This window comes from Phaenicophaeus curvirostris, chromosome 4 (genome assembly GCF_032191515.1).
Source record: "Phaenicophaeus curvirostris isolate KB17595 chromosome 4, BPBGC_Pcur_1.0, whole genome shotgun sequence".
Classification (NCBI taxonomy): domain Eukaryota; kingdom Metazoa; phylum Chordata; class Aves; order Cuculiformes; family Cuculidae; genus Phaenicophaeus; species Phaenicophaeus curvirostris.
Window position 1 is genome coordinate 26,490,188 of NC_091395.1, and position 14,218 is coordinate 26,504,405.

Genomic DNA, 14,218 nt, shown 5'->3' on the forward strand with positions numbered 1-14,218 from the left:
ACTTGCTGTCGAGCCATTCCAGCCAGAGTACTCTGTAACTGCAAGATAGTATCAATAGAGTATTCATTCAACCAATTGGATCTAACAGGTTTAAAATATTTATACAATAGCAATTGTTCCTCTGGGCTGCACGGACTAGATGAAGACTGTACAATCACGTTGTCTGCATGACATTATTACTTTAGGGAATCTGCATCTCGGGAGTGTTTGTGGAGAGCTACTGGTATAACACCAGGGTAAGTCAACAACAGAGACATTTAGTGATACTAGAGCGCTTAGGTCAAAAACTTAGTTTCTTCCCAGCCTGAAGAATTGATGTCCTAGCCCTTACATAGCAGAGTTTTCAGACTACTTTTTCCTGAAAAGTATTGACTGGATGGGGCACGTTTGAAGTAGTCTCTGTGAAGTTGCTCAGCTAACAGGACAAGAGCCTGCTCTTCATTCATGGTGATCAAGGTGCTGAACTGAACTACATGACCTTGGCAAATCTAAAGACTTCAACAGAAAAAAAGTTTCCACCAAATGACTGCACATGAAATATTTATGTACTCTGCTGGCTGTCAGGTAAAACATACAGCTTGTCCCCTCTCCTTATCTGTTACTTTTATTCAACATTACCTATTAAATCTTTTCTCCTTAAATATTCATGTCAATTTGCAGAAACAACATGAAGGGTTTCCATGCTCTCATATATGACAGTAAATAGAAAATATTTTAAGAGATTCCTTCAGAACTAATTGCAGGATTTTGCTTTTGGCAAAAAGTACAGGCATTTTCTAAAACTTTCTTTAAATCTACTTTCTAAGTCGGTGGGTTTGTGTTTTGGGTTTTTTTTAAGTGGACAGCAACTTCTGTAAGAATCAAAGTTAGATAATTTCCCCAATCTAGTCAGCACAACTCTAATATGTCATATTCAAGCAGTTACAACTAGATAGGTGAAAAAAAATAGCCTTTCACAATATTTTTATTAAATCATTTCTATTCTTCAGGCTGATGTGCTATCTCACACTGAAAAAAAGCAGTGCAGATGTGACTTCTTTATTTTTAAACAAGTGAAAAGCTTCAGTAGCACGAACTCAGTATAAACAGTTTTAATGCTGCTATTTCAATTTATAGGTAAAAATGCATAGCATCATAGATTACCTGTATTGAAAACGTGCAGTGTTAAATTTGGTTACATTGGTGAGATGACAAAGGGGTATTCAAGTGGCACGTGTGCAGGTTTGACTGGTTTTTAACTGGTTTTATACGTCTACCACTAGGGCTTGCACTAGTGCAAGTAAACCTGGTTTTGGATCACAAAAAAAATTTGTTTCTGTTAAAAGCAGCTGCAACTTTTATTTTATAGACCAAAAAATGAAGCCCCTCCCCACCCCGTCCCATACACACACATACAGAAAAGGCAAGACCATTGTAACCATTCAAGTGAATGATATGGTGGGCAAACCTCCAGGGCAGTCATCTCAATATGTTACATCTCATTCAACACAGGTAATTCCACTCAGGTCCTACAGTCCGTTTGGTAAAAATCTATAGACACGCACACGGGCATACACGCGCGCACACGCTCAGTATGCATTGTTTCAGGTCACTTTACTACATAATTAAAAATAATAATAAAGGTAATGAAAACATCGCAATGATACTCTTACAGCAACAGAGGTCTGAGGCACTCAGGGCAGAGAAGACATTTTCTGGCAAATTTGGTATTTGGTAGTACACACAAGTCCAGTTCTATCAAGCACTGAACACTTTCCCCCCCACCTAAATTCTGCAGTGCCAAGGGGAGTCGAAGGTATGCGGTACCTCATATGCTGAGGTCTAACGTGGCAAGAAATGCACCAGACACCTTGTAAAAGGTGTATTTTATGCCCATGATTGTATGATTTAATGTCTCTGTTGGTTTAAATATTTCTTGCATTACAGTGATGTAAGACTACGGCTGCAGTGGGGTCTGGAAAGTTTTACATTACAATTCAGAAGGAAAAATAAATTCCCTCAGCAGAGACGAAGAGGACGGAAAGGAAATGGGCATGGGAAAAGAAAGGGTAGAAAGAAGAGAGGGTTAATCAATCCACACTCCTTAACATGACAGCTTCCAGCTCATTGTGACCCATTAACAGACAATAAAGGGTTATATATACTCACAGTGCGCACACTATAGCCAGTCCAGGGGTAAAAGATCAGTTTTCATAGCTGCCTCCCTAACGCTTTCCAAAAGCATGAAGCTCACTTAATCGAGGGGGGTAAAATGACCTCTTTAAAAATTGCCAAATGGAAATGAATACAGCATTGGAAGTGTTTGGTCTCACACTCAGACTTGTTTAGAGAGCCATACTCGTTTCACTGCAAATCCACTCCCCCCCAGTTACTGTGGATGCACCTTTGAAAAACAGCACCGAGTTTACACTCAGGGATCCCCCAAATTGTGGGATCTTTCTGGTTCTTGTTTCATTCCTTTCCTTAACCAAGTCTGATACATCAGTTTCACTAGGCTTTTGGAGCAATACTGCTTCACCAAGAAGCACCTTATTCCAGGGAGCTGCAGACAAGATAGAATTTATTAATTTTATCTATGGGAATCATAGAATCACCAGGTTGGAAGGGACCCACTGGATCATTGAGTTCAACCATTCCTACCAAATACTAAACCATGCCCCTCAGAACCTCATCCACCCGTCCCTTAAACACCTCCAGGGAAGGTGACTCAACATGTTCCAGTGCCCAATGACCCTTTCTGTGAAAAAATTTTTCCTAATGTCCAGCCTAAACCTCCCCTGGTGGAGCTTGAGGCCATTCCCTCTTGTCCTGTCCCCTGTCACTTGGGAGAAGAGGCCAGCTCCCTCCTCTCCACAACCTCTTTTCAGGTAGTTGCAGAGGGCAATGAGGTCTCCCCTCAGCCTCCTCTTCTCCAGGCTAAACAATCCCAGCTCTCTCAGCCATTCCTCATAAGGCCTGGAGCCTTGGGGCTCTGGCAGACACTAGAGATGGACATGGATTTCTGCCTGCCTGCTGGAGCTACTCCTCAGGCAGGATGGGCTAACTGCGAGCCAGGAAGTGGTGGGGAAGCCAGCTCACAATGCTGAAACGTTGTGGCGTCCCTAGCTCCTGGCATCCCACAGTCACAGTGTCTAAGGCTTCCCAAGGCAAGCAAACCTGACAGCTCAGAAGTCTACCAAGTCTCCAGGGAAAAACACATCAAAATTCTACTTCACTGTTTTTTAAATGAAATGTTAAAGCTGCCAATTTCCACAGCAAGCACAAGTCTGTGAGATGGCTCCTCACTTGGTAATGACCACCACAGGATTTACTTTAGTTGTAGCAGCAGGAGTTAGGATTTGTCAAAAAAGCATCACCTCAATTGCTTTTACCCTATCGCCTTTCTCTCCTCCTTATTCCTAGAGTGAAGCCATTTCTTCATAAACGTTTGCAAATGAACAAGGAATCTGCCATCCTCTTCCTTATTTATTTGGAGAAGGTCTGACCACTGAGCTCTGCCTGCTGTTTTTTTCAGCACTGAACTACCACGTGCTTCCAGTAGATTATACATATTTATACCCAAAAGCAGAGCTGTCCCACTCACCAGTGAACTTATAGTTGCATTTCTTGGCCTCCAGTCTGGAAAAGTACTCTCTAAAATGCTCCCTCTTGCAACTCCAGTGATCTGCCTGGGTTAGTGCCATGTTTTAATGTCACGTTTTAACAACCCTTCCTCCTCAGCGGAGAATACTTCAGTTGCTTATGCAATGACCTACCTAGCTTGTAAATTCAACATCAGGCTGCTAGAAAATCAACTTTTATTAAGAAGGTTGTCAAAACAGAGTCATATAAGTCTGCAGAGCAACCACACAGAGAACACTCCTCCCTTACTATCAAATCTTCAGCAAGAGAAACAAGTCCTGCCATTGAAAATCTGTCACCTACAGTCACAATCACCACAGAGGCCGTCAGCAGAGAGATGGGGACAGAAATAAAGGTAAGGGTAGCCCATTCTCAGCAACATGCATGTCTTCCTCCCTTCCGCCCCCTTCTCGACTGATAAACAAACAAGACCCAGCCCATTAGAACAGTATCTGCAGAAGCAGGAGCAAGTCTTTGGAACTATAAATGCTTAAAATCTCAGGTGCCGCTCACCTACTGAGAGAGACGGGACACACTGAAGTGGTGAAAAAAAAACCTGGATCCCAAAATATCAAGTCCCAGTGGGAAAGGTTACCCACACTTTTCTAGCTAATATTATGGCAGCAACAGAAGCAATTGTGGGTCTAATTAGAAGAAAGGTGCTGAAGAGATAATCGAAGAAGAAAAAGAAAAGTATAGCGTGAGTGTTGTAGGTAGGAGGAAAGCAGGAAATTAAATTCCTCTCTGCTTTTCCAGATATTGGGTCAAGTTCTTCAAGATAATCCTCTTATCTACAATCGCTGAGAACGAAGTAAATGATGAAATCTCTATTCTGTACTTTTAAAAAAATGCATAGTACAGAGACAAAAAAAGAATGTGTGTATTGTTCAGATCCGCCTGCTCAGTCTACACTATCACTGAGACATGAAATGGGGACGAATACTATCCAGCCGCCGGGTCAAGATCTCACAGCCTGTATCGGTGACCAGAAGAGTGTGTTCAAACTGGGCAGATCGCTTTCCATCTCTTGTTACCGCAGTCCAGCCATCAGGCCATGTCTCATCTTGCCAACCACCTAAAAACATAAATGTTGACTTTTTGACTGTTTTTAAGTAAGAGATACCAGTTCCCCAAAGAGAAATGAAAAATTTATCAACTATACAGAACAGAACCAGCATCCTGTTCCATCACTACTTAATAGTAAACAAGAGTAAACATTTTACTCTATTGCCAAATTGCTCACCTTCGCAGATCATTGGTTCAATTGTAAATACATGACCTGGCTTCATGACTCCAACTGCCTTATTTTCTGCAATAAAATGAACACTCACGTTAGAAAAAGTGATCCCATCTTAGTAAATTAATGAATCCTTGTCCTAGAAGACTACAGCAGGAATACTGTAAAGTCAGAAAAGCCCTTCAGATATGACAAGTGCACTTGCATATTTTTAATTCTACATTACGATTTCCAACATCAGTATAGGTTGGACATGAGGAAAACCTTCTTCACAGGAAGGATTATCAAGCACTGGCAGAAGCTGCCCAGGGAGGTGGTTGAGTCACCACTCCCGGAAGTGCTTAAAAGGTCGGTAGGTGAGGTGCTTGGGGACATTACTTAGTAGTAGACAGGTACAGTTGGAGTTGATAATCTCTAAGGTCTTTTCCAACCTTATTAAATTGTCTAAATCACATAGATGCTTTACAAATTTCAGATATCAAGCTGACAGAACAGCAAGCAGAAAAGTTTTCTTTTACCTAAAGGGCCTTGCCACTATCTCCATCATCTGCTGGTAGTCACTGTTATCTTAAAAACATGGTGGGGACTTTCATATTTTGGATAGGGATGGTAATAGCTGGCAGAAGAGCTGCAATGATGTGAAGAGGTGGTTTATAAAACCTTTTATTATAAGCTTTTAAATGTAACCAACAGACAATGAAGGGACGGGTGGACGAGATGCTGAGGGGCATGGTTTAGTATTTGATTGGAATGGTTGGACTCGATGATCTGATGGGTCTTTTCCAACCTGGTGATTCTATGATTCTATTTCTTGCTCGCAACACCTACATTTAAGTTGCTGGTCTTCTATATCTGAACAAATTTTGCCCTTTATTGCCTGTAGCTTTTATAGGTTCAATAAATAATTTAAAGGCTTATAAATTAACTTATTCACATCTAGAAACAGCAGTAAGTTTTTGCTTAGACCAGCTGAAGACAGAAGCATTTGCCTCTGTGTCTGGCAGGGATGTCTAAAGAATTATTTGGGAATTCATGCAAAAACATTGAGCACTTACCCAGTATGGATGAGAGCTAACACTAACCATTAGTGTAGGCACAGGTTGTCTCAGTATATAATAGATTCACCTTATTTATTCCAGTACCTGAAGGGGCTACAGGAAAGCTGGAGAGGGACTTCTTACAAAGGCTTGTAGTAATAGGACAACGGAAAATGGCTATAAACTGAAGAGGCGCAGATTTAAACTAGGCATAAGGAGGAATTTCTTCACTATGAGGGTGGTGAGGCACTGGCACAGGTTGCCCAGGGAAGCTGTGGCTGCCCCCATCCCTGGAGGTGTTCAAGGCCAGTCTGGATGGGGCCTTGGGCAGCCTGATCTAGTGCGAGGGGGGTTGGAACTGGATGAGCTTTAAGGTCCCTTCCAACCCAAAGTATTCTATGATTTAGGTTCATAAAACACACTATAGTCCAGAGTTCAGAAAAAAAAATATTTCACATGTACAAATGTGCTAACTTGATGGCAACATGTTACTTTACTAGGAAACATATTTATAAGCAAGAAGTAAAATGGGTACATTCATTGCAAACCACTTATTCTCTATTGGACAGCCCAAAGAGAATGAGTACTCACTGGCATAATGTGGTACGTTGGGGGCTGTATGGAAAAGTTTATGGATCCCATGGCCACAGTAGCTCCGAACCACTGAAAATCCATTTGCTTGAGCATGTTTCTGAATAATGTTTCCCAGTTCTCTGTACCGAACACCAGGTTTTACTGCAAAATTAGAGAGATACAGATGGAAATTTATAGAGCTTTCTTTCAACATAACTAAATATCAAACACCATTCTGGCTAATAGCTCTGTAGCACTCCTGGCTTCTATGGCCACCTGTTGTAGAATCCAACTTCCTATGGTCACTTAATCCACCAAGTGTAAGAGGCCATAATAACATAAGAGAGGGAGGAAGTGGTCTCGTATAAAAGAGAACATGAGAGAGAGAAAGAAGGAAACTCCTTCACAAGAGGAGTCCTTTCTCCCTTTTCTGGATGCAAATAGTCATATATTAGAAGGAAGAAGAAGTTTGCAATTGAAGACAACAAAAGATTTTCAAAGTTCTTGTTAACTTCTCATCCCGTTCCCAGAATTGCCATTTTTCTTTCAATGAATGTATGAACTATGTTTTAATCTACCACACTGTGAAAGTCTACACAAATAAAGAGGAAAAATTATTATATGTAAAAGACCGAGAGGAGGAAAGAAAAGACAAACTGGGTATCTCTACTCTTAGGCAAGATTTTTAGTGGCAACACTACAGTAAATAAGACTGCTCATATGCAGGACTAATGTTTTTGACGATCTTTTTAGAAAGTCTTAGAAGTTAAAGAGTTGAAAACAGATGAATACGGTGTGAAAAATTAATTTTGAGCACCTGGACAAGGGAGTAATAATGCCATAAAAGCTCTTGCTTTTATGCCTCATCCATCAGCTAATGAAGATGCACAATGAAAGCAACCTTGAGCCACTAAAAAGAAAATAGCAATACATTCAGATTACTGGGATATGCATGCTTTCCCCAAAATCCAAAAAAAACACCAAACAGCAACAACATGGTGGGGAAGAGAAAAAAAATTTAATCTGTTGAGTTTATGCTAAATAGATGTGAAGTAGTACCATCTCCTCCAGATCTGACACCACCAAGCAACTCATCTGAATGCAGCAAGGAGCCCACTGTTTCTCTCTCTCATATAACTCTCCCAGTTAGAGCTCTGCTGGTCTAGCACCAAGAAGTTAAGATGATTTAAACAAGGGAGTGGCAGCCCTTTTTAAGAGCTGAGACACTTGCTGCTAGAATTCCTACTAGCAGGGAATATCTAAAACTCATTAAACCTGTTACATCATCTAAAATGTTGGTAAAGAAAAGTTACACTGAGAATTTACGTTTCATTAAAATGAACACAAAGGTGAATTTCTGTCATAGCATCAAAGCCAGTACATGAAAGATAAAGAGACTATGTATATAACCCTTTCTATAAAAACAAAGGACAGGAACAAAGATAAACATCGTTCCGATTTAGCTCTGAAAAACAAAATCTTCATTTCAGAATAGTAATCCCACATAAATAGGTAATCTATATTCTTCACAGCCCAACTCTGCAGTATTTTCACAATGGCTACACAAGAAATAATTGATATGGATTTTTGTCTTTTCCGCTTGGCTAGCTTCCTCCAATTTATTAATCAAAGTAAGTTCATTATTATTTTTTTTCATTTACTTTTCATTAAATGAAAGCTGAAAGCCTTCATACATACCTTAAACTTCAGCCTGCAGAGGCCATGAAGTGAGTAAATTCTACTAAGGATTCTAAGAAGCTGCAGGATATATAACACAGACAACAGAAATACTGCCAGGGACTTAAAAGATTTTTGCTTTGATTTCTGTTTGTGAAGGAGAACTTAGTATATTCCTTTAGGATGAAGCTGAACACAACATCGTCTAGCTACCTTTCTCTCTCATTGTAAGTCTCAATGAAGTCCTAAGTTATATCTAAGCAACACAATTAAAATTCTGTGGGTATTGAAGGCTATGGATTTGTCTTCTCTGGCACACTCCCACAATTTAAAATCAAGAGCTCATAATTAGATTTATGAAATAACTCTTGGGTTTGCAAAGGTAAAGAAAGATGTTTAAGTGTTCAAACAATACAAATTATAAAAGTAAGAAGCCATACTTCGGTTTTCCAAAACACACCTTGTTCTTCACATTCTCTAAAGCACTCAGATCAAGGATGTCTCATTCATCTAACTAATAGTCCGAAGAGGCTCTTTCCACGTAAATATCATCATATGTAGATCAGCTCAGCATCAACTACATTTTCCTTGTCAACCCACATTTCAAACAGAAGTTGCAACCACACGCACAGAACTGTGCCATTTGAAGAATCACTGTATTATACAACATACATTATCTGCTGGTGACACACACTATGCTTCTGTGTTCCACAACAGAAGTCACTCCCAAGTAATAGCAAATATGAGCACTCTCATGTTTGAAAGCCAAACCATAACGCTTCAGGCCCCAGCCAAAGGGTTTACCTGCATCGATGGCTTGCATTAGGCACTCGTAAGTTGTTTGGACAAGCCTTCTTGCACCTTCATCAACTTCTCCAACATAAAACGTCTCGTTCAGATCTCCGTGGTAGCCATTACGATAGACAGTAATATCCACTGCAAAGAATGCCAGACATATTGTAATGTTAGTACTGTGTTTCTCACTTAGAATCATAGAATCACCAGGTTGGAAGAGACCCGCTGGATCATCAAGTCCAACCATTCCTATCAAACACTAAAATTATTGTCTCTTGATTTGTTAAAGGACAACAAATGCATGTAACAATGTAGTGTTGTAATTGTGAAGTTACAAGATTACTGTGGAAGAATTCCAGATGTAAACTCTTCCAGCAGAATCAATTCTCTCATGCTTAGACTATATATTCTACAGAATTAATTAATAAGATAATGTTTCACTGGTCAACAGTTTGATTTAATAAAACAAAAAGAAATAGGAAGAGAAAAAAACCCCACACCAATGCAACACAGACTCAGCAAGCCTGGGACTGGTTTTATAGATAAATAAAAAAAACAGGAAAAAGAAGCTCTTTGCTCCATAGGGATTTACCTTAGAATTAATTCCAGCAATAATAAGGGGAAATAAAATTTACAAAAGATGTGTAATCATGTTTCAACCCATATTTTAACTTCAGAAATGTCTATGCATGTTTAGAATAAGAAGTTACACCTTTGCAAAAATTGTAATACAAAAAACCTATTGCTTCCAGCCAAAAAAGGTAAAATTTCTTGAACATTAAATACACAGCAACTTTCCTGACTAAGAAAAATACACCAAATGACTTAATTTTTTTTTTCTTTTTTCCTTCACACAAAAGAACAGAAACATTCAGTATCAGGTAAACGGCAAGAATGAGAAGGGCATTCTTAAACAACCAAGGTTTAGAAAAACATGTAGTAAGAGTCTAGAGTTATATTGCAGCAAATCTTTAACTCTTTTTTTTGCCTTCTGCATAAAGTTGGTTGTAAACTAAAAGTGATACAACTCACTCTTGAAGAATAGCAGCATAAAAAAAAATTAAAAATTCCCATTTAGTTTAACTCCTTTAAAAAAAAAACCATGTTTTTTTCAACTAAGAACATACATGTAAGATGCTTGTTAAACAGTCCTTTCATAAAACGTGGGTACAGGCCTCCCCATTAAACATAGCTGTCATCTATTCTACTATCCTGTCTCTAATAGTAGATGAGTGAAAAATTACTACCTGCCATCATATAGTCACTATTTATAGTAAACACATGTAAAATAAGTCTAGATTTGCATATTGAGTTGACTTCTGTGGCAGTATATGTTTAATAGACTTCATTAGTGGTCTGCTAGGTCTAACAGCTGCTAGAGCAGCAAAACCACTAGAATAGTTCTTGAACTGCTATTCAAAAAGAAATCCACATGCAGATCCCCTCACGGGTAAAGAGAAGTGAACTGCACTGAGCAACAATACTTTAGGAATATGGCTTAGGAGCTGCTTAGGGAGATACTTAACAGGAAAACATGAGGAAAAAGAAAACAACATCGGTATCAGCAGTAAATTTGTACTTGGAGCAAACATTTAAGAATTAAATTAAGGCTGCATTAAAACAAGACTGTGGTGGATGAGTGCGTGTGCAGGGCTGCACTACACTCACTGCAGGATTGCATAAGACTGCTGGAATATTTTGACCCCTGTACATATCTAGTAACATCACAACAGGACTGTACAGAAACCAGCACCCTAGAAACCTATCCAGATAAAGTATCTTGTGAACTCTGCATCAGAGCTCCTTAGCACACTGCCCAGGCTTCTTGCTGCAAAGAGGCTATCTCTATAGGCCACAGGCTTACAAGACTTTCTCTTGACACTGCCAGATTTGGCCAGAACATCTCACTTTGCAGCGTGATCAGCTTTGCTCAAGAATCTGCTCCCAGGGAACAGTATGATAACAAAGTGTTACAGCGCCCTGGCTTGGAGCAGGAGGTTGGACCAGAGGTCACCAGCCAATATCCTTCTGGATTATGTTTTCCTGTGATTCGAGAAACCTGTTTAGGACTCTGACACGGATATCTTTCATTTCCAGCATGCTAAGAAGTTCTAAGTAAAGAGAAAGATGGGTACTTCCCTCTATTGTTCACTGGGCATCTTTCCTCCAAAGTACTTTTTCTATCTCTTCCCTTGTAGCCTGCTTTGTTTCTTCTTTTAAAGAGGCTTTTGAACCACTACCTTAACAAACGGAAGCCTACAAGACTTGGAAGCCTTTTGAGCCCATGGGGAATGCACACTCACTCCGCAAAATGTGGACCATTTAGTAAGAAGACCTACTCAGCTACAGAAGAGTAAACTATTTCTTGACCATAAAAGTAGAGCAGAACGCTCAAAGCTTGGTGAAGCCAGGGCATGGATGTGAAAAAGGCATGACTAAAACCTCTTAAGAAAATGTTTTCTAGTGCTGAGGTACAGCCTCGGCATGCAAATAGTGGAAAGGCAAGGCACCGTGTAGATGAAGCCAACCTAGTTAAGCTCAACTGGACTTCTTAGTTTTGACTCCAGCAATTCCAGAAAAGATGGCAACAACAGAGAGCTGTTCAAAGGCGTAATCTTTGAAATTAAGATGAAGTAGCTTTGGCCAAATAGTTACATGTATGCTACAGCTCAGAGCTATCAGCCAGACCAAACCTGACCCAGAACGGGGCAGCAGTTGTGAGGCTTGTTCTGAAAAGGCTGCTACCCTCAACGCTAGACTTAGTAGCCATTACATGTTAATATATATCAAATACCTGACAATCTAAAAGGATTCCAACCTGCTTCTAGAGGTAGGCCAAACTTTAGGATACATTGGGTATTTATTTATGCATGAGAGAAAAGCAAACCAATGCGATAAACGAAAACGCTAATGTTTGTACAAACACCATTAATTTTTATTGCCAAACCAAGAAGAGATGAATGAGAAGACAAAAAACGATCAAGTAATTTATAAAAAGTATCCCTCACCACCCAAGAAGGCACAAATACCTCGAATACCACAAACAGAAAGCAGCTGGCACTGTGTTACGCTATGAGATGCTCAAAAACGGCACCTATACAATGCCTCACCATTAGGATCTTTACAGTCATTGTAACAGTCGTGTCCATAGCAAAATCTTAAGAATCTAAAGCCATCTAATTAAGCATTCACACAGAACTAATGCAGTTGAATAATTCAATATACACTTATTCACTATTCATGCATTCTGGAACAACTGGAACCTAAACCTAGCCCACAAAGGCGATACTCGGGCACTATACTAATGCACAGACCAAAGTAGAATAAATAATAAAGAATAAAGCACTTAAAGCAGCTCAAATTTTTGAAGCTGCTTTATTATATAAACTCATTAATTTAAATACGCAAAGAGCAGAGGTTAATTTGTAAAGGAGAACAAATGCCTCTTTTAAGAAGCTATTCCAATCACGCTGCCTGTTGCTGAAATCTCACCTTAATGCATGGTTTCACTGGATATGAGGTAGAAATTTGAAGGTTAATTTTCATAGCACTCACCATTAACAATATCTCCCTCCTGCAATGGCCTTCTGTCAGGAATTCCATGACAGATCACTTCATTCACTGATGTACAACAAGACTTAGGGAAATTATAATAATTCAGAGGGGAAGGATAGCAGTTCCTTGCAATGCAAGCCTAATTCAGAAAATACAATTTATACTGTGTATTAGTAAGTTTTGCACAAAGAGACAACATATGTACAACAGCTTTACAGTAAGAATTATAAGTTGAAAAGTACTGACTCAAAAATAAGATGATTCTTCAAGCATTTTTTGGCATTACAGTATTTTGTTACACTTTGCCTTCTTTACCAGGAAGAAAGTAAGGGTACTACTGTTTCTGTTCATTTTTACATTCAACAACTAAGACTGAAATGTTCAGGTATAAAACAATGCATGGCACTATATCACATGGTTAAAAAAAAAGCCATTTTCAATAAGCAGCTAGACTAAGACAAGCATTTTTGCAAAACACACAAGCTAGACAAATAACTTCTAGCACCACTCTTTCATCTCTAGCTTTAAAACTTTAACCTGCTTCGTTTGCACTCACTTTAATAATCTTTCTTGGATTTTTGTAACACTGACATATACATTTTATACATACTTACATATACACACTATGGGACATATTGAGCAATTCTGGAAAAATAAGACTTAATTTTTTTTTTATTTAAAAAAATAATACTGTTTTTTAAATTGCAAATTACCAATTAGGGATATCGGTCACTAACAACAATCTGCCAGGCAAAAAGCTTCCAAAAATGCTGAGGAGGGATAAAAATATTTTAACTACTAGTTAAAACATTATACATATGCAAACAATTTAGTGTTTAATGCAGTTCAGCAGAAACCTCCAGCCTAATCAAAATAAAGTAAGTTCCTTACAGTCTTGGTCGAACAGCTGCAAATGCAGACAAAAAAGAACAGCAACCAGAAAACTCTCAAACAAATTTAACTAGGCCAAAATTGTTGCCTTCCCCACAGTGCACCATCAATTAGCACTTTAGATGCCTCATAGAGAAGACAGCAAAGAAGAATTAAAACTACATAATTCAATTATCTATGAATAGTTAAGCCAAGAAAATACTTGAACATTTGTTTTAAATACATTGCTGGACTGTGGCTTTAGTTTGCCTGACTGCATCAAACATCTTGTTTCAATTCTATATCAGGCTCCTCAGTTCCAATTCCAAATCATAAATAATTAAACTTTCTCGCCTGTATGTCTTAAACAACAACAGAGCACAAGAAGTCCACAGACTATATATGATGTTTTTTATATGATGATATCTGTGGAGCAAAAATGGTTTAGAAGAAATAAAATTATATGACATTAACAAAGAAAACAGATGAAGAACCTTAAAAGGAATCTGAAGCTGGAAATCAGGGAAGGAGCTGATACAGAGAGAAACCCAGGACTTACTAATTTCGAATGTATGATTTTGTTGTAACCTATTTCTAACATCTGCACTAGCCTCTAGCTTCAAGCTGGGAAACAGTTCAAAACAAAGAAAAGGAATTCATACAACAGCAAAGAAAACCACATAACAATTTAAAAACAAAGAGATAGAACAAAGCACTTCTGAACGCGTGAAGAACAGTAAAATAACCTTACTAAATGGACAGCATGATCGATTTCTTCAGTAGTTACACCTGCTTTCACCATCATGGCAGCAACATCCAATACTTCTCTAGCAAGCTGCAAACAAATCGAAAG

General features: G+C 38.8%; 1 protein-coding gene across 1 annotated transcript in view; it reads right to left on the reverse strand.

Annotated features, from left to right (window-relative positions):
* Positions 1-3,780: 3,780 nt before the first annotated feature.
* Positions 3,781-14,218, reverse strand: part of METAP1 (methionyl aminopeptidase 1) — a 28,088-nt gene continuing 17,650 nt past the window's right edge. The window contains exons 6-11 of the mRNA XM_069855577.1: positions 14,117-14,200; positions 12,496-12,634; positions 8,950-9,081; positions 6,487-6,630; positions 4,865-4,930; positions 3,781-4,696 (exon numbers count right to left, since the gene is read on the reverse strand). Of these exons, the coding sequence (XP_069711678.1) occupies positions 4,536-4,696; positions 4,865-4,930; positions 6,487-6,630; positions 8,950-9,081; positions 12,496-12,634; positions 14,117-14,200 (726 nt within the window). The 3' untranslated portion in view covers positions 3,781-4,535. The remainder of the gene's footprint in view (positions 4,697-4,864; positions 4,931-6,486; positions 6,631-8,949; positions 9,082-12,495; positions 12,635-14,116; positions 14,201-14,218) is intronic.